At 43.5% G+C, this 18300-nt stretch overlaps 1 protein-coding gene across 2 annotated transcripts; it reads right to left on the bottom strand.

Annotated features, from left to right (window-relative positions):
• LOC109868718 (kinesin-like protein KIF2A) lies at positions 1-18082 on the bottom strand. Of its 2 annotated transcripts, none has more exons than XM_031802948.1 (20): positions 17907-18082; positions 15625-15719; positions 14543-14671; positions 14352-14406; positions 13546-13677; positions 12950-13050; positions 10046-10141; positions 9861-9918; positions 9575-9737; positions 9240-9330; positions 9049-9112; positions 8843-8934; positions 8491-8633; positions 7979-8294; positions 7438-7505; positions 7096-7197; positions 5338-5482; positions 4444-4545; positions 2480-2615; positions 1-2116 (listed from the first exon to the last, which is right to left on the bottom strand). In XM_031802948.1, the coding sequence occupies exons 1-20, from the start codon at positions 17968-17970 to the stop codon at positions 2031-2033; spliced, it is 2238 nt and encodes a 745-aa protein (XP_031658808.1). In that variant the 5' UTR covers positions 17971-18082; the 3' UTR covers positions 1-2030. The 2 variants fall into 2 exon arrangements, with proteins under 2 accessions (XP_031658808.1, XP_020314033.1); XM_020458444.2 differs by having other exon boundaries at positions 7066-7197; positions 17907-18081.
• Between the last annotated feature and the right edge of the window lie 218 nt (positions 18083-18300).

The following is an 18300-nucleotide window of genomic DNA, read 5'->3' as shown; positions in this document are numbered from 1 at the left end:
TGCAGTCAGTCAGGTGGTTCTTTATTCTTTAAGCCAGGCAGTTACATCTGATGCACACATCAATTATCTTAAAGTACCGTAGTCAAGTTCTAGTTACACTGCAGCAGCTAGGTCCAAACTCAGTCCTTTTCATCACTATACATCTGCACCTCCATATTCCCTTTTATAAACAACTTTAAAATGGGATGGGGGGAGAAAAGAGACTTTTTTACAAGATTCATAGTACGAGGGTATTTCTTCAGTTAATAGCACATTGATTGCCTTGTAAACAGAACGGACAGATACAACTGCGACTGGGCTTGTTAAGAGGCAGGTTGGTACATATAAATATTTATCCTAGCAAGTAACACAGAGCAGTTTTATACAAGCTAGTCATTAGAAGCATTTGTACGACAGTGTTACCCCAATATTCTTAGGAGGGGCACAATGTCCCTCAAAAACATCAGAAGGTTGAAGCCACTGAACATTTCAACCAGTCTTTTTAGACGTGAAGGGTGGCACACCTTGCCTAAGAAATGGTTGGGAAAACACTGTTGGAGAAGGTCGTAAAGAGTAGTGCATTTATGTACAGTAGCACACGAGTGTGCAGTAGGTTTATGTAAGAGATAATCAACAAGGGGCTATGCGTTCTGTGGAAAATAACGCGCTAGCGGAGTGGAACTGACCTTCCACGGAGTTGCATTATTTTCCAGAGAACGCATAGAGCTCGAGTTTATTATCCCTTTCATACAATGGTTATAATTTAACAAATTTGCCGCTGGAAATGTGTTCAACATCCACTGAAGTAGCTAGCAAGTTTACTAGAGAGCTGCAGTAGTTGCCTTGGTAACCAAACAAACATACTCGCTAGTTTAGCACAACAAACCATCAGTCCTAGCTTACAGTTATGAAAATCCAATTCAACAATGCCAATAATGTTTTCAATTCGACTTTTGCTTCCAAAAGCAGCTCAAACATAGAACACGTAAGAATGAACTATAGCCATTTAATTCTACCGTGCAGGTGTGTTATGGGGAAATAATGCACGCTCTAGAATGCCCTTCAAGCCAAACAGAAATGAGTATTCAACAACTCCAATAAAGTACAATCACAGCTGGTTTGTGCATGCATGCATCTGGTTGGCTCCCAGACCAACACATTATCACTTCCTCAACCTATATAGGCTACATGATCAGAACAGGTGGTCAGAAATGTATTTCCTACTAAATCAGTGTTTGTTGCTCTTGGTCCTGGAGAGTTGAATACAGTGTGTGCAGGCTTTTGCCCCAACCTAGCACTAACACATCTAATTCAGCTGATCACGGTCTTGTTGATTTGTTGAGTCAGGTGTGTTCGTGCTGGAAAGAAAGCCTGCACACACTAAAACTCTCCCGGAGCATGATTGAATACGGACGGTAGTTAAGTTACTAAATAAATACGTTGTTTTGATTCTTAAAATTGGCTGGAGGTAAAATCGATCATATCTTACAGTTTGTCTTATAAAAAGGTGCATAAAAGAAATCCTTCCCCCTTTTCTTTGTTTAAATGAAAATCCGTCAATAGTTGTTTCACCACATTACCCATGTACATACATGGAAATAAGAGAGAATCTGTCCTCGGTTTAACAGATGGATAAATGGATGGATGGAGGATATTTACAAGCAGCAATGAGAGCCTGTACATAGAGAATAGGGCAACACCTCATGATCCTTCAATCATAAAATACATCATAGCATGGATCTTATTTCGGTCTTAACAAATTACTAAATAATTTGCTTGTACAGTTGTTTCCAGATGTTTTGTGCTGTGACCCCCTATTTCTTTTAATGCCTTTAAATGTCAATATGCCTCTCTGGACAAATGAAACAATGCTTTAGGCCACAACCCACATTTAGATATCCAAAACCCAGTTCCGCAATGGGCCCCGACCATCTTTTAGGGACCATGGCTAAGGACATCAGTTATGTCATGCTTATGACAGTCTCAAGTAGCCTTAATGTCAGAGGGTTCCAGTTAAGTGTTGAGATTAGTGTGTGTTTGAATGTGTGTGTCTAAAGAGCACGAGGCCTCTTGGGGTTGATCTGTTTGCTCGCCTGCTCCTCTTCCTGGAGCGTAGAACGGAAACCCTTCACTTTGTCTGAGAGAGGAAGGGAGAGGGAAAGAAAGAAGGGAAGAGAGACGGGAGAAAAGGAGGGAGGAGAGAGGGGCGTAAAGGAGGGAAGAGAGGAGGGAAGAGAGGAGTGGAGGAGAGGAGGGGGAGGAAAGGAGGGGGGAGAGAGGGGAGGAAAGGAGGGGGAGAGAGGGGAGGAAAGGAGGGGGAAATAGGGGAGATGGGAGGGAGGATGGAAAGGAAGAGAAGGTAGAGGCTTAGATATAATCAGTAACATATGCTATGAAATGTCATCTTGTTTCTTACTTCCAAATAACATGATATGAATCACAATTCATTTAATGATTGCTTAGTTCTGATCTAGAATCGGTTATTAGAATCCCACATTACCTCTGAGCTCAATGAGGATGTCTATCTTCTGATCCAGGATCTGTTCTAGCTGCGTGGCGTAGGAGTCTACGTCATAGTCCACTTCCTCTGTCATCTCCAACAGAACCTTCTCATCCTCCAGCCAGCGGATAGACTCCTGCACCGGACACAGACGGGAACACACACAGAGAATGAAACTCCTACTCTGAACTAATTTATAAACTCAGCAAAAAAATAAAACGTCCCTTTTTCAGGACCCTGTCTTTCAAAGATAATTTGTGAAAATCCAAATAACTTCACAGATCTTCATTGTAAAGGGTTTAAACACTGTTTCCCATGCTTGTTCAATGAACCATAAACAATCAATGAACATGCACCTGTGGAACGGTCCTTAAGACACAAACAGCTTACAAACGATAGGCAATTAAGGTCCCAGTTATGAAAACTTAGGACACTAAAGAGGCCTTTCTACTGACTCTGAAAAACACCAAAGAGATGACCAGGGTCCCTGCTCATCTGCGTGAACGTGCCTTAGGCATGCTGCAAGGAGGCATGAGGACTGCAGATGTGGCCAGGGTAATAAATTGCAATGTCCGTACTGTGAGACGCCTAAGACAGCGCTACAGGGAGATAGGACGTACAGCTGATCGTCCTCGCAGTGGCAGACCACGTGTAACAACACCTGCACAGGATCGGTACATCCGAATATCACACCTGCGGGACAGGTACAGGATGGCAACAACAACTGCTCGAGTTACACCAGGAACAGCACAATCCCTCCATCAGCGCTCAGACTGTCCGCAATAGGTTGAGAGAGGCTGGACTGAGGGCTTGTAAGGCCTGTTGTAAGGCAGGTCCTCACCAGAAACAACGTTGCCTATGGGCACAAACCCAGCATCGCTGGACCAGGCAAGACTGGCAAAAAGTGCTCTTCACTGACAAGTTGCGGTTTTGTCTCACCAGGGGTGATGGTCGGATTCGCGTTTATCGTCAAAGGAATGATCGTTACACCGAGGCCTGTACTCTGGAGCGGGATCGATTTGGAGGGTCACAGCATCATCGGACTGAGCTTGTCATCATTGCAATCTCAACGCTGTGCTTTACAGGGAAGACATCCTCCCCCCTCAAGTGGTACCCTTCCTGCAGGCTCATCCTAACATGACCCTCCAGCATGACAATGCCAACAGCCATACTGCTCGTTCTGTGTAAGATTTCCTGCAAGACAGGAATGTCCGTGTTCTGTCATGGCCAGCGAAGAGCCCGGATCTCAATCCCATTGAGCATGTCTGGGACCTGTTGGATCTGTGGGTGAGGGCTAGGGCCATTCCCCCCAGAAATGTTCGGGAACTTGCAGGTGCCTTGGTGGAAGAGTGGGCTAACATCTCACAGCAAGAACTGGCAAATCTGCTGCAGTCCATGAGGAGGAGATGCACTGCAGTACTTAATGCAGCTGGTGGCCACAGCAGATACTGTTACTTTTGACCCCCCCTTTGTTCAGGGACACATTATTCAATTTCTGTTAGTCACATGTCTGTGGAACTTGTTCAGTTTATATCTCAGTTGTTGAATCTTGTTATGTTCATACAAATATTTGCACATGTTAAGTTTGCTGAAAATAAACGCAGTTGACAGTGAGAGGACGTTTCTTTTTTTGCTGAGTTTATTAAGAAGCAAAGTGTAAAGAAGCATTGTTCTTGTTTGGAACAATCTGTTGTTTGCATTTGACCTAAAACAGCATGAAAACTTATAGTGAATCTAACAGCAAGGAGAAGGAACTGTGCTGATCGAGTGACATGTTGCAAGGCTTGTTGTGTGTGGGAAGCATCCACAAGAGCAGAAAGGAGACAACAAACGGAATAAACTATAAACACGGACATTACGCAGCTGAATGGCATTTCAACATATTGCATGCATAAAATTGCAATTTCGATGGCAATTTGATTCATTGTGCAGCCCTACTCTGAACTATATGTGTGTGTGTGTACCTGAAACACAGCTCGGTGGTCTTCCAGCACCTGTTCCTCCATCTCCACTAGCTGAGACACAGCCTCATGAAAGGTAAAGAGCTGGGGGGACACCTCCTCTTCCTGGAGAGGAGAGGGGGAGAGAGTGAGACGCCGATGGAGGGAGGGGTGAGAGAGGGAGGTGGGGGTGAGAGAGAAGGAGAAAGAAAGAAAGAGAAGAAAGAGAGATGGAGAGAAAAAAAAGAGAACAGAGAAAAGAATACTCTGAAGAACCACACCCTTTTTATTTGACAGTAAATCAGTGTATAAGCCAGTATGTAGTGCCCTCCACTAATATAACCTTGGTAAATATGAGCAAAACGGGCTATGAAAAAAATTCTCCAGCTGTGATGCTTGGGAGTTTTTTGGGGCCACTTTAACCATCCAGTTTCAATCGTTTTAAGGTATTTTCTTATAGCCATTTCCTGATTTGTGCAGCTAACAACCTTTTGTCGCACATCATTACTGTATTCTCGGGTCTTTCCCATAGTGATGGATGACTATGGGAACTTGGCCTGTGTGTCACCTCATATTTATACCCCATTGAAACAGGAAGTCATGGCTTACCACTTACGTGTTCCTAATCACTCAGGTGAACTTAAAAACATAACATTTGAATGGGAATATACTTAAGTTAGATTTTACTCATGAGAATGTCTAGGGGTGCCAATAATTGTGGCACATATGTTTCTGAGAAAAATATTTAAAGTTTAGATTTTTGTGAATATTTTTCAATGAAAGACCAAGAGGATAAACAGCAAATACCTTTTTTTTCCACAGGCCGTTTTGCTAATATTTGCCAAGGATGCCAATATTAGTGGAGGGCACTATACAGGGGTAACTGGACAGTAGGTGTATGTGTGTGTGTTTTCTTACGTTTTGTTCACAGAGCAGTTTGAGGTCATCCCTCTGAGGGGAGCTGCCGACCCCCCACTGAGCCTCCAGGACCTCTAGCTGGGTGACGCTGTGTCCTCCCCGCCCCTCCATCATCACCCCTGGGTCCACCGTCAGCTCCTTCACCCTGTCGATGCACACAAACACCACACACAGACACACAAGAGCACACATGTACGCGCACACATACGCAAGCACACACATTAGTAGTTTTCCCTGACCACATGATCTGACCTTTTGATTGGTTAAAACAGTCAATGAAACAATGGGAACGAATGGAGTCATTCTTAGGCAGGAGTGTGAAGGACAAGCTGGGAAAGAAAAAAACTGCTTCTGAAATGAATGTATGAAAGAGTTAAACATATAAGCATGCCACAATTCAGCAATGACAAACTGAAACTGAAGGTTAAAGGTCATGAACAGTCAAAATCATGTTTTTCATGATATTTGAATAAAATCAGATCAAAGTGTGAAAAATGACTGTCGCTTCTACATTGATAAAGTTTGATCATAAAGTTACTGGTCCCCTCCACCATGTCAAACACTTGGATTCAGGCGGCGGGATTAATAAGGGTTTAGGGTGACATCACCCTTACTCTCTCATTTTAATACACCAATGGTAACATGATATTCTCTTATCTAATTTAAATAAGTACCGCCTTGTAACCAACATCGGAGAAGGCGTATTTTAAGAGAGGCGTGATTTATATAGCTAGATAACTACTCAACTGGTGTCAAAATCTGTAGGTTGTCAGCAAACATAATTAAGAGTTTACCCTATTAATCTATGGCAAAGATACTTATATGTCTGGTGTTAGCTAGTTACTGGCTAGCTAGGTATTCGGCCAGCATGGAACAAAAGGGGGGGTCGTTCAAAACGCTGACGCAGTTGTCATTTTAACACATCCGTCAGTGCTGCTGTGAACCATATCACAAGATACATGCCAAACAGGAGATGTATAAAAATCATTGATGCAATGATTAAATAATTGATGCAAATTCAATGTCGTTTGAGCTGCTTTGTGTATCACCAAATATTCTTGAGATGATTTTACTGCTAAACTGCTCACTGCATCCAAGTTGCTTAACAGAGGTGTTTCAAAGAGCTGTCAGTCAAGGCGAGCTCATGAATATTAGCTCCCCGTCCACTTAGCCTGTCTTTTCAAACTTCCTGGTAGTTAGCCATGAGAAAAAAATAAAATGTTCTACAATTTGAGGCATTTCTATTCAAAACAAATATTATGGGTGATATTTTAGTCACTCAAAAGGCTATTTTACATGGGAATCAGAATGACTGTTCGGGACCTTTTAAATAAATTATATCATCGTAGGTTAAATAAATTATATAAATGAAGAAGAAAAAAAACGGAAACAAGCTGAAAAACTTGAGGCCGTGCAGGTTTGTAGCCAGCAACACTTAAGTCAATGAAAGGGGTACTTAGGAGTAAAAAATAAAGGCGTAGGTAAAAGTTACCCCTAACCCCTGGTCCAGGATCAGAGCGATATTTTCTTTATGGCCTGACTGGCCTTATAGTTATTATAAGGTTACAGTTTCATCCGATCCTAGATCTGCAGTTAGGAGTAACCTCTCACTGGAGTCAAATGACAGGCAGATGATGGGTTTGTATGTGAGCTAGTGGAGATCACAAACATAGGAACGAAGAAGATGAAGTAAGTACGGTAGGTAAGAGATTAGTAGAGAGGAGAGACCTGGTGGGAGAGGTGGGAAAGTCATCGTACTCGTAGGTATTAGTGGGGGAGAGCTCAGCACGACTCCCCCCTCCACCACCCTGCTGCTGGGAGAAGGGGATGTCTGATGGGCTGATCCCAAACTCCTTCACTCTGGAGAGGGGGAGAGAGACACACACACAAAGCGACCGAGAAGATCCCATCAGGATAAGGTCTGATCATACATTAGAGGGTAAATTATTTGTCTCGTATCAAGAAAAGGGAGTGAGACGTGATAGAGGGGGGGAAGGTTATTCTGCAATGACAACTTGAATTAAACTTCTCCCTTATCAACCAACAGTCTTAGTAATTAGTCGTTGGTGAGATGTAGACAGTCAGTCAGCGTGGTCTCACCTGTTGGCGTATCTCAGAGTGTTTAGAGTGTTTTCACAGGAAGCCATTCCAGGAGATATAGTGGCAATCTGTGGGGGGAAATAACAGTTACTACATCGTTAGAAAATCATCATAATCGTTGGTGCTTAATAAATAAACATTGAACCAGGCAGTTCTGAAGACCAGGAAGTGTTGAAGGGACAATCTGCTGTAGCTACATCTATTTTTGGACATATACATTAATTATATATATAATTATGAATAATATAACTTCACGAGTTTAGTACCCCATCAGAACCCAAAATATAAGCTTGTTTTACTCTAAACAAAGTAAATGTAAACAAACACTGTATAACCTCAAAACATGGTTAAAACTCTCATTTTGATGTCATGGATGGTCAGTCCTTGCATCCACAGATCTGTCTAGGAATTTGAGAGTGGTTACATTTCTCCAGCCCCACCCCTCAGCTTTTTAGCGAAACGGGGCGGAGAAAACGCCATTGTTATTGTTTCAACTGCTGATCATCACTTTAAAGGAGATATATGTACAGTATTAACTCACCATGCAGGTCCTGGAATTCTCCCCGATGAAGGAGTCTCTGAGAACCTGGGTCAGCTTGCTGGCTCTGAACGGGGTGTGGGGCTTGTTCCGACCCAGGGCTCTGATACACTCCTTGAGCGCCAGCAGGCTCTTGTTGATCTCGGCTCCCTCCAGGCGAGTCTGGCGGTCAGCGCTGGACGTGTCGGCCCCCCTCTCGTTCCCCGCCAGGTCGATCAGCGAGAACTTGCCGTGCATCTTCCCTCGCCGCCTCAGAATGATCTGGAACACAGCGTGGCTACGGGACGAGTGGGCGTTGGCCGAGGTCTGACCTGACGTCCTGGGAGAGAGCGAGAGATGGAGGGTGGAAGAGGAGGAGGAGCGAGAGATGATAGAGAGGGGAGGGAGGGAGAGTAAAGCAGCAGGAAATGACTGGCAGGAATAACATCCATATCAGATCTTTAAAATAAGTTAACGCCAGTCAATTAAACCATCCCACTTCACCCCTCCCTCCTACTCGCCCTCTGTGGTTTTACCTGCAGCTGTTTCCAACCTCTATGAGTTTGAGGACATCTTCAGTACATTTGACATCTCTCTCCTGCAGCCCCACCACCTGCACCTGCTGCTTCCCATCCTCCAGAACCCTCAGCTTGGCTTTCCGGTTCAGCAGGTCAAACACCTAGAGAAGCGCAACACAACCACGCGGCCGGGTTAACACAACCACAACCGTCCTTCGGCCCACGCCGTTTGGCATTGCGTTTCAGCAGGTCAAACACGTACAGAGCCACAACCACAACCACGGTCACATAAACACAGTCGCCACCCTCCAGGCTTCACGGTTCAATATAGGGGGTTTGAAGATGCATTTATTGTGGTGACTCCACTTGCCTTCCCACTGTAGATCTCAAAGAAGGTGGCATAGACATTGAGGTCCAACTTCTTGTAGTTTGGCTTCTTCAGCATGAGAAACACGTCTCTCGCTGCAAAGAGAGAAAGGGCTTCACTGAAGAGACACAGCTTCACGCAAACACGCAGAAGGAGCACGTTTTGAACTAAAGAGAGAGAGAGAGAGAGACATGGTGTAGTGTTCGTACCAGCCAGTGCGTAGATCCCTTTAGAACAGTCTTGGTTCTTCCCAGAGAAGTCTCCTCCCATTGTCTGAAAGGGAAAGCAGTGAGCTTATCTAGGATTGCTAGATACAGGTTGCTAGGTTACATCATTATCAAGTTAGCGTTCAAGTGTTAGCCGACATGTGCGGGAAGTGATCATCATCGGTGCCACTCACATGCGTTTTCCCACTTCCTGTCTGTCCGTAGGCGAAGCAGGTGGCCATTCCCCTCTCAAAGATGGTCTCCACCAGTGGTCGGGCGGTGAACCTGGGGACAGGGGGAATGAACAGTTGACTTGAAAAGATAGTTCACCCAAAATCACAGTAAAGATACTCTAAATTACAATATTATACTTTCAACTCACACTTTCAAATAAACCGTGTTATGTCAACGGGAGTGTTGACACAGACACACATCTCCAGTTAGAATTCGTCCCAGTACACGTGATCATTTGTGTTCTTGAAAAACGTACCTCCGCATCACCTCTTGGGAGTTGAGAAGGGAAACTTACCGGTAGACCATGTCGTTGTCTGCGCTGTCGTCAAAGGTGTAATCGAAGCGGAAGGTCTGGTTCTCCAGGTACCTGGTCAGGTCCACCTTCTGCTTGGGCTCATGGACCATCACCACGTCCTTACTGGGGATGGTGATCACATCCAGGTCCTTCATAGTCAACTCTGGGGGGGGGAATCATGTTTCCACGAGAACGTGTGAGGAGTGCGATGCTTATGCTGCTGCTAAACCTCTGCATGTAAAACACCATGTAACCCGATAGTTGGTGTGCCTGATGAAATGTGTACCTTTTTTATTGAGGGGTCGTGCTCGTACACACACACATATCCTGTGCTCCTCATCGATCTGAAAGTTGAAACAATGTCATAAAAGACATGATTTAGTTAGTGGCCAACAAAGACGTGTCACCACTCTATGAAAATAGACCGGCGCCTAAGCAGTTTTAGCAGACAGATATAGATATAAAACGTACCAGATCAGCGGTGGTTAGAGGCCTGTAGTCCAGACTGGCTCTGAAGTCTCTGATCATACACATGATCTCATAGTTAGGCACAGTGACATCTACCTCCTGGGAGAGAACGGCACAGTCAACAGTGTGTGTGTGTGTGTGTTAATGATGCGTGGGTTACCGCAGTCCCCGCGGATATATTGTGTGGAGGAAGGGCAGGTTGAATAAAGAAAAAACTATGCATAAAAAAATCGATAAATGTATCATTCTTGTGCAATTTATACCTTATAAGCTACATTGAGGATTTTCTTGAATTATTTTAGGCTATCTGGCATTGGTGCACAAACCTTAGCTTTAGGGCCTAACTGTACACGCGCCAAATAGACTACACTCCAAAAACAAAAGGCTTTTGGGAACGCACAGAAAAAGTTAACGTCATCTACGAAGGAGAAAGGACACTGTAGGACTTTAATTCAATAAGAGAAAGGCTACGAAATGGAGAGATGAATATAAAGCGAAGGGAGGGCCAGAAAAGTCATGTTTGGGAAAGATTTGGTGACGTGGTAAAAGAGGATGATAGCAGTGATGATTGTGAGGCGCCAGAGTCACAAGACGGGGTCTTCAAAATGGGCCTGTGGCACGTCAAGGGAACTTAGCCTACTGTTCAGATGGGTTAAATGGAAAGTGAAATCTGGACACTGACTGTAGGTCTATAACCTCTCACATAGCCTTAATATCAACTCCTTCAGAATCAAGCATTTCTTGCAGTAAAATGATACACCAAATGTAAGCCAAATTTTGAGAGAATGCAAATGTGCAGTTAGCACCTCTACAGGCGGTATCTATCTTTATTAAGCATAACATAATAATTGTATTTCAACCACATAAAATATGCATCCAAGTCAAACTGAAATATTATCAGAAACATGAAACATGATGTCATTTGGAAACCGGTTTTTATTTTTTGGGCATTTTATCCCGGTCCCTAAACGTCTTTGCTCTATGAAAGAATCCGAAAAGACAGAGAAAATGTTACCGATGTCAACTAGATTGAAGCCTTCATTCTATCGATCTATGACATTATTCTAGTGAGCAAGGGTAAATGTAGTCTTCTAGGGCAACACATATTGACAGAAGAGTCAACTAACAAATAACCTACCAAATTGTCAGAAATTATAAGCAGAAACATACACAATATTTACAAAACCACACCTGTTGCTGATAGGTGTATAAAATCAAGTATTCACCCCCTTGGCATTTTTCCTAATTTGATGTCTTACAACCTGGAATTAAAATTGATTTTGGGGGGGTTTGTATCTTTTGATTTACACAACATGCATACTACTTTGAAGATGCAAAATATTTTTTATTGTGAAACAAACAATAACACAAAAAAACTGAAAACTTCAGCATGCATAACTATTCACCCCCCCAAAGGCAATACTTTGTAGAGCCACCTTTTGCAGCAATTACTGCTGTTAAGTCTCTTGGGGTATGTCTCTATAAGCTTGGCACATCTAGCCACTGGGATTTTTGCCCATTCTTCAAGGCAAAACTGCTCCAGCTCCTTCAAGTTGGATGGGTTCAGCTTGTGTACAGCAATCTTTAAGTCATACCACAGATTCTCAATTGGATTGAAGTCTGGGCTTTGACTAGGCCATTCCAAGACATTTAAATGTTTCCCCTTAAACCACTTGAATGTTGCTTTAGCAGTATGCTTAGGGTCATTGTCCTGCTGGAACGTGAACCTCTGTCCCAGTCTCAAATCTCTGGAAGACTGAAACAGGTTTCCCCCTGGAATTTCCCTGTATTTAGCACCATCCATCGTTCCTTCAATTCTGACCAGTTCCCCAGTCCCTACCGATGAAAAACATCCCCACAGCATGGTGGTGGCAGCATCAGGGGATGATGTTCTCAGGTTGATGAGGGATTTTGAGTTTGCGCTAGACATTGCGTTTTCCTTGATGGTCAAAAAGTTCAATTTTAGTCTCATCTGACCAGAGTACCTTCTTTCATATGTTTGGGAAGTCTCCCTCATGCCTTTTGGTGAACGCCAAACGTGTTTGCTTATTTTTCTCTTTAAGCAATGGCTTTTTTCTGGCCATTCTTCCATAAAGGCCAGCTCTGTGGAGTGTACGGCTTAAAGTGGTCATATGAACAGATACTCCAATCTCCGCTGTGGAGCTTTGCAGCTCATTCAGGGTTATCTTTGTTGCCTCTCTGATTAATGCTCTCCTTGCCTGGTCCGTGAGTTTTGGTGGGCGGCCCTCTCTTGGCAGGTTTGTTGTGGTGCCATATTCTTTGCATTTTTGAATAACGAATTTAATGGTGCTCCGTGGGATGTTCAAAGTTTCAGATATTTTTTTATAACCCAACCCTGATCTGTATTTCTCCACTACTTTGTCCCTGACCTGTTTGGAGAGCTCTTTGGTCTTCATGGTGCCACTTGCTTGGTGGTGCCCCTTGCTTAGTGGTGTTGCAGACTCTGGGGCCTTTCAGAACAGGCATATATATACTGAGATCATGTGACAGATCATATGACACTTAAATAAAGTCTACCTGTGTGCAATCTAACTAATTATGTGACTTTTGAAGGTAATTGGTTGCACCAGATCTTATTTAGGGGCTTCATAGGAAAGGGGGTGAATACATATGCACGCATCACTTTTCCGGGGGGCGTTTTGTATAATTTTTTCAACAAAATAGGAAAAACGCCACAAGGGGGATGAATACTTTTGCAAGACACTGTCAATCAGGCAAAATAAAATCCTTCACCCCATGTCAAAAGATTGTTCCACTGTCTCTGCTGACTGTAGCCTACAGGCATTTTCTATATTAGCGGGTTAGGGCTGGGTGCAGGCATCAGATTTATACTTTATCACATATTCAGTAGTCGGGCGGTTGTGGGTGAGCAAACTGTGACCCTACCTGTGCCTTCTTCTCTCTCAGCTCCTGTTGTTGCAGCCTCCTTCTCTCTCGCTTCTCCTGCAGTTTCTCCACCTCCTTCACACAGTTGGATTTCCGCCGCGCTGAACCCGTACAGGGTAGGAAAACACAATTATCAAAAAAGAATCTAGCATAAATGTATAATAGTGGTCCATTTTCATTTCTACTGTCCCTATTTCAATATACTTCAAAGCTCTTCAGAGGCAAATACACACAAAAAGATAAAAACCATGAGCGCTAAGCTACACATTCAATAAGCTCATAATAAATCCCCCCGGCCGGCCGGAATAGAGCGCAGCTCAGTGAAAGAGCTATTCTCCGGCTGCCTCTGTTCTCTCAGCAGTACAGCTGGGCTAATAGGCCTGTCTGTCTGCCTGGGCGCATTAGATCACTGGTCATGTGTCCCATCATCATAACCCAACAGACTCAACATCACATCTCATCGCGGCAGAGAGCTCCAATCAGAGATTTACAACAACAAACAAACAAAAACGACTAGTTGTTAACATGGCAAATGTATTTCACAATAACCAGGACTATTTAGCGACACAAAGCTGCAGTGTGTCTGTGTGTATTACCGTTCTGCTGCTGTTGTAGTGTCATTTGCTGTGTCTGTAGGGCTGTGAGTGCTGCAGGTGGGGGTGGTTCTGGTTGGCTCTGCTGGTGCTGTATCTGACTGGGTCTGGCCCGCGTAGTCCCCACCGCTGCAGCTGGAAAGACACAACATACAGGACATTTTAGTCACGCATGTACATTTTGTTTAGTACATTTTCATTTAGTACATGACATATTGTCTTTGGGCATCTATCTTCTTATTGATGGCTTTTTAAATTCAGAACAGGAGTAATGACAGTCCCATATCGGTCATCCTCAGGTGATTTGTCAGTAAATGATCTTGACATGAATATGCTATCCCTCCCCAGACCCTCTCTCTCCTTTCCACCTGTGTGTTTATCTATTTTTGACTGTTGCTACAGATCTCTCTCTCTCTCTCTCTACAGATACCAAGGTCTCGCTCTTCCTCTCTCGTCTCTCTTTATCTCTCTACTGATCTCTCTGTCTCTCTCCCTCCAGATATCAGTGTCTGAGGGGTATTTTCACCACGTATTCACAGATGGCACACCTGTTGCTTCTATTGAAACAGAAATAGAGATCTATTACTCTCGTGGTACAGTGGGTCAGTAGGATGTTATGTAGCAAGCCTGGTTAAACCAAGTGCACCCTATTCCATGCATAGTGCACTGCAGTTGACCAGAGCCCTATGGGCCCTGTTGAAATGCAGTGCACCATAAAGGGAATAGGGTGCCATTTGGGACACCGCCGTAGTCTCGCGTTGACAGACTTCAAAAGTCTCGTCTTTGCTCAGGAACGTGAGGAGACTTGCCTCTGTTTTCTCTTGCTGGGGTTTCAGTCTTGGGGGGTGCTATTGTTCGTCGGTTCTACAAGAGACAAAAGAATACCATATGAACGTAAAGAAGCAAATGGGACACATGAAAATAGCTAACACTTTCCCATGATTAAAGTATACTGTACAGACGTATGGCTTTTGTGCACAGTACACTATAAGAGAATGACCTTGGGTGGCTTGATTTGTTTGGCAGCAGAGGCGATAGAGGTGGCAGGAGGGGGGGTCTCAGGACTCTGTACTGCCTCCTCTTCAGGGGCCACATCTGGGTTCAGAGCAAATATGCTCTCCAGGTCAATCTGCATGGGAAGAGGGTGCAACATACATGTTAAAACTCTGTTCCAGCCTCTCCAACCTAATGTGTGTATGTATATACACTGAGTGTACAAAACATTAGGAACACCTTCCTAATATTGAGTTTACATCCCTTTTTACCCTCAGAACAGCCTAAATTCTTCAGGGCAAGGACTCTACAAGGTGTCGAAAGAGTTCCACAGAGATGCTGGCCCATGTTGACTCCAATGCTTCCCACATTTGTGTCAAGTTGGCTGGATGTACTTTGAATGGTGGACCATTCTTATTACACACAGGAAACTGTTGAATGTGAGAAACCCAGCAGCGTTGCAGTTCTTCCCACACTCAAACCAATGTGCCTGGCACCTACTACCATAACATGTTCAAAGGTGTGCCATTCACCCTCTGAATGGCACACATACACAATCCATGTCTCAAGGCTTAAAAATACTTCTTTAACCAGTCTCCTCCCCTTCATCTACACTCGCTGAAGTGGATTTAACAGGTAACATCAATAAGGGATCATACGGTTCCCCTGGATTCACCTGGTCAGTCTATGTCATGGAAAGTGCAGGTGTTCCTAATGTTTTGTCCGCTCAGTGTATATCGGAGGGGTTGGGTGAAGAAAAAAAAACAGAAGACAAATGAACATCTCGTATGGAATAATAAAGTAATCTCTTAACTCAGGAAAAGACAAGAATGTCACACATGTGCAGTGAGATTGATTAACAATTTACCAGTGACATTTAAGAGTGAAATAGGCTACCATGTTAAAACGTGTAATCCGAAAGGAGGGCACGCACGCACAAACAAACACACACACACACACAAACTACTTAAAGGCATCCGTAGTCAAGCTGATTTGCTTTGTGTCCTAAAACCTTCAACGTTCCATCTGGTACAAGCTGATAGGGGGTCAGACATGACTGATTAACACACATAAACACACACACAGTACCTCTTTCCCTTTCGTATCTCCATTCTCTATCCATTCCACCGTGACACTCTCGTTGTCTTCATTCAGTGATGTGACCATTGCCTGGTGGATTCGACCTGCAAGAAACATGTTATAAACATATACCAGCTTCAGTGTAGACTCCTGCAGGTTAGAGAACCATGACATGATGGATTTGTGACCACATGACATGATGGATTTGTCCTGGCTGCCATAGATGGGAGAAAACAGTTGTAGACTCATATGGTCATACACTCTGGCTATTGAAATTCAGCCAATGACCACGACACACTAGATCACACTGACCAAAGAGGGTGGTGATGAGACCAGGCAAAATCGGCCAGTATGGGCAGAGGCCTTCAGTAACAGATGTGTCAATAACCCTGGATCTGATTGGTTGACATTTAAAAAAGCTTCACATGCATGTCAACATTTGACTGCTTCAGGGCATTTTGTTATGTTACCGTACATGCAAAATGGTTTGTTTCCATAATGTTTCTAGTGTCATGTGTCCGGTCTCATTCTAAATAGCTACAGCTCTTCTCTTATGGATGAGCCCAAATTACTACAAACATTTAAAAAATACAGTCACACAGTTGGTTGAGAAGATAATTTAATTAAATCAAACAAGACAGGTTCATTGCTGCAGAATCACTAAGCGTGTGTCTTTTGCTAGTCCTTCCCTGGAGATAGAGCAGACGAGAATTAAATAAATAGCACTGAACACTACTCACTTTAGACTAGCAAGGACTACTATGTAAAGAAGTAGCTAGTAGGCTATTGTTAGTCAGTGGCTAGCCGACTAAAACTCAACAATTTACGATGGAGTTAAGCGGCGACTAGTGTGGGAGAACTGGACTTCCGATGTCACATAAAAATATGTTTTTATCCAAAACTATGGATTTCAGCACCCAAAGAATAGCCCGCAATTACACATGACAGGAAATGGGGGAAAACTGATAACGGATTAACAACATTGTAGTTACTCAACAATACTAACGTAATTGACAGAGTGAAAAGAAGGAACCCTGTACAGAATAAAAATATTCCAAAACATGCATCCTGTTTGCAACAAAGCGCCAAAGTAATTACTGCAGGAAATGTGGCAAAGCAATACACTTTTTGTCCTGAAGACAAAGTGTTATATTTTGGGCAAATCCAATACAACACATTACTGAGTACCACTCTCCATATTTTCAAGCATAGTGGTGGCTGCAACATGTTATGGGTATGCTTGAAATTGTTAAGGACTGGGGAGTTTTTCAGGATAAAAAAAACAAAACAGAATGGAGCTAAGGACATGGAAAATTCTAGAGGAAACCCTGGTTCAGTCTGCTTTCCACCAGACACTGGGAGATCTTTCAACAGGACAATAAACAAAAACTCAAGGCCAAATCTACACTGGAGTTGCTTACCATGAAGACAGTAAATGTTCCTGAGTGGCAGAGTTACAGTCTTCACTTAAATCAGCTTAAAAATCTATGGCCTGAAAGTCTAAGAACTGAAAATGGTTGTCTAGCAATGATCAACAACCAATTGTTTTCATATTTTTTCACAAATGTTAGAATTTTTATTCCACGTTGACATTACAGAGTATTCTTTGTAGATTGTTGACAAAAAAACTTAAATCAATTTTAATCCCACTTTGTAATGCTTCAAAATGTGGAAAAATGAAGGAGTATGAATACTTTCTGAAGGCACTGTAGTACGTGTCACATAGTGTAACTCAGAGCCATGATTAAGGACTATGCTTAAAGGAGAATCGCCATATTCAACGTTTCCTGTAAACCCAGATTCTGGTTCAGAGCTGAACGGTCTTCTGTGACTATTCCCATTAAGACAGTTCGCTAAACCATATATACGGTTGAATCCAGTATCATTACCAGGCAACCAGCACGGCCTTTAACCGCACAGGTGGATGCATCCCTGCCAATATAAACCATTAATCCCTGTTAGCCAGCCGGCTAGCTTCACCCAGTAATTGAGTAAAGGCTACAACTAGCTGGCTATAGCTACGCCATTCAAGGTAATAATAACCGATTTGATTGACTGCCGCTGTGTCAGACAGGGAGCATGACAGTAGGATGAGAATGGGTCTAGTACCGAGCACAGATCTCTATGCCATTGATAGGCTAGGTATCCAACTCAGCACCCTGCCTGACTGGCTAGGCGCTGCCTTGAAGCAACAAAGATGATGTAGCTAACGCGACAGCGCCTCAATGAAAAATGCATCTTTATCTAGCTAGCTAGCGGACGAGCAGGAGAGAGATATCTCTCTGTCTTACCATCACTCCGTTTGATTTCCACGTAAATGCCGATGAGGATTTTTCCGAAGACAGCGACAGCCATCCCTCATGTGTGTGTATGGCTGTAGTATGGGGTGTGTATTTGTTTAATTGGAGGGGGACCAAGTCGCGCCGCAGAAAAGAGAAACCGGGAGGAGGTCAGGAGGAGAGAAGGAAGCAGTGCGCATGCGCATAGACTACCTCGCTCCATCAGAGTGGAGACGCATCCAAGTAGCGATTTGGATTTGATTTTTGCTTAGTCTTCTAGCTAGCTACACTTGCTATATTTATGCGATTTTCTGTTGATGTGCCATTGGGTGAAAAAGCAGCACGCTTAAATGTGTTCATTGCAAAATAAGAAGCTTATCGGGACTAATTCTATAAATGCGTTTAA

The sequence above is a fragment of the Oncorhynchus kisutch genome, linkage group LG23 (assembly GCF_002021735.2).
Source record: "Oncorhynchus kisutch isolate 150728-3 linkage group LG23, Okis_V2, whole genome shotgun sequence".
Classification (NCBI taxonomy): Eukaryota; Metazoa; Chordata; class Actinopteri; order Salmoniformes; family Salmonidae; genus Oncorhynchus; species Oncorhynchus kisutch.
The sequence above is the reverse complement of the archived record's forward strand: the minus strand, read 5'-3'. Positions and strand labels throughout refer to the sequence as shown.

What these genes read in the sequence shown, in the direction of transcription:
- LOC109868718 (XM_020458444.2), bottom strand. Translation starts at nt 17,970, where the DNA reads ATGGCTGTCGCTGTCTTCGGAAAAATCCTCATCGGCATTTACGTGGAA. An exon ending in CTCTAACCACCGCTGATCTG is followed by an intron (nt 9,919 to 10,045) that starts GTACGTTTTATA and finishes TTCAACTTTCAG; the next exon opens with ATCGATGAGGAGCACAGGAT. An exon ending in GACAACGACATGGTCTACCG is followed by an intron (nt 9,331 to 9,574) that starts GTAAGTTTCCCT and finishes CCCTGTCCCCAG; the next exon opens with GTTCACCGCCCGACCACTGG.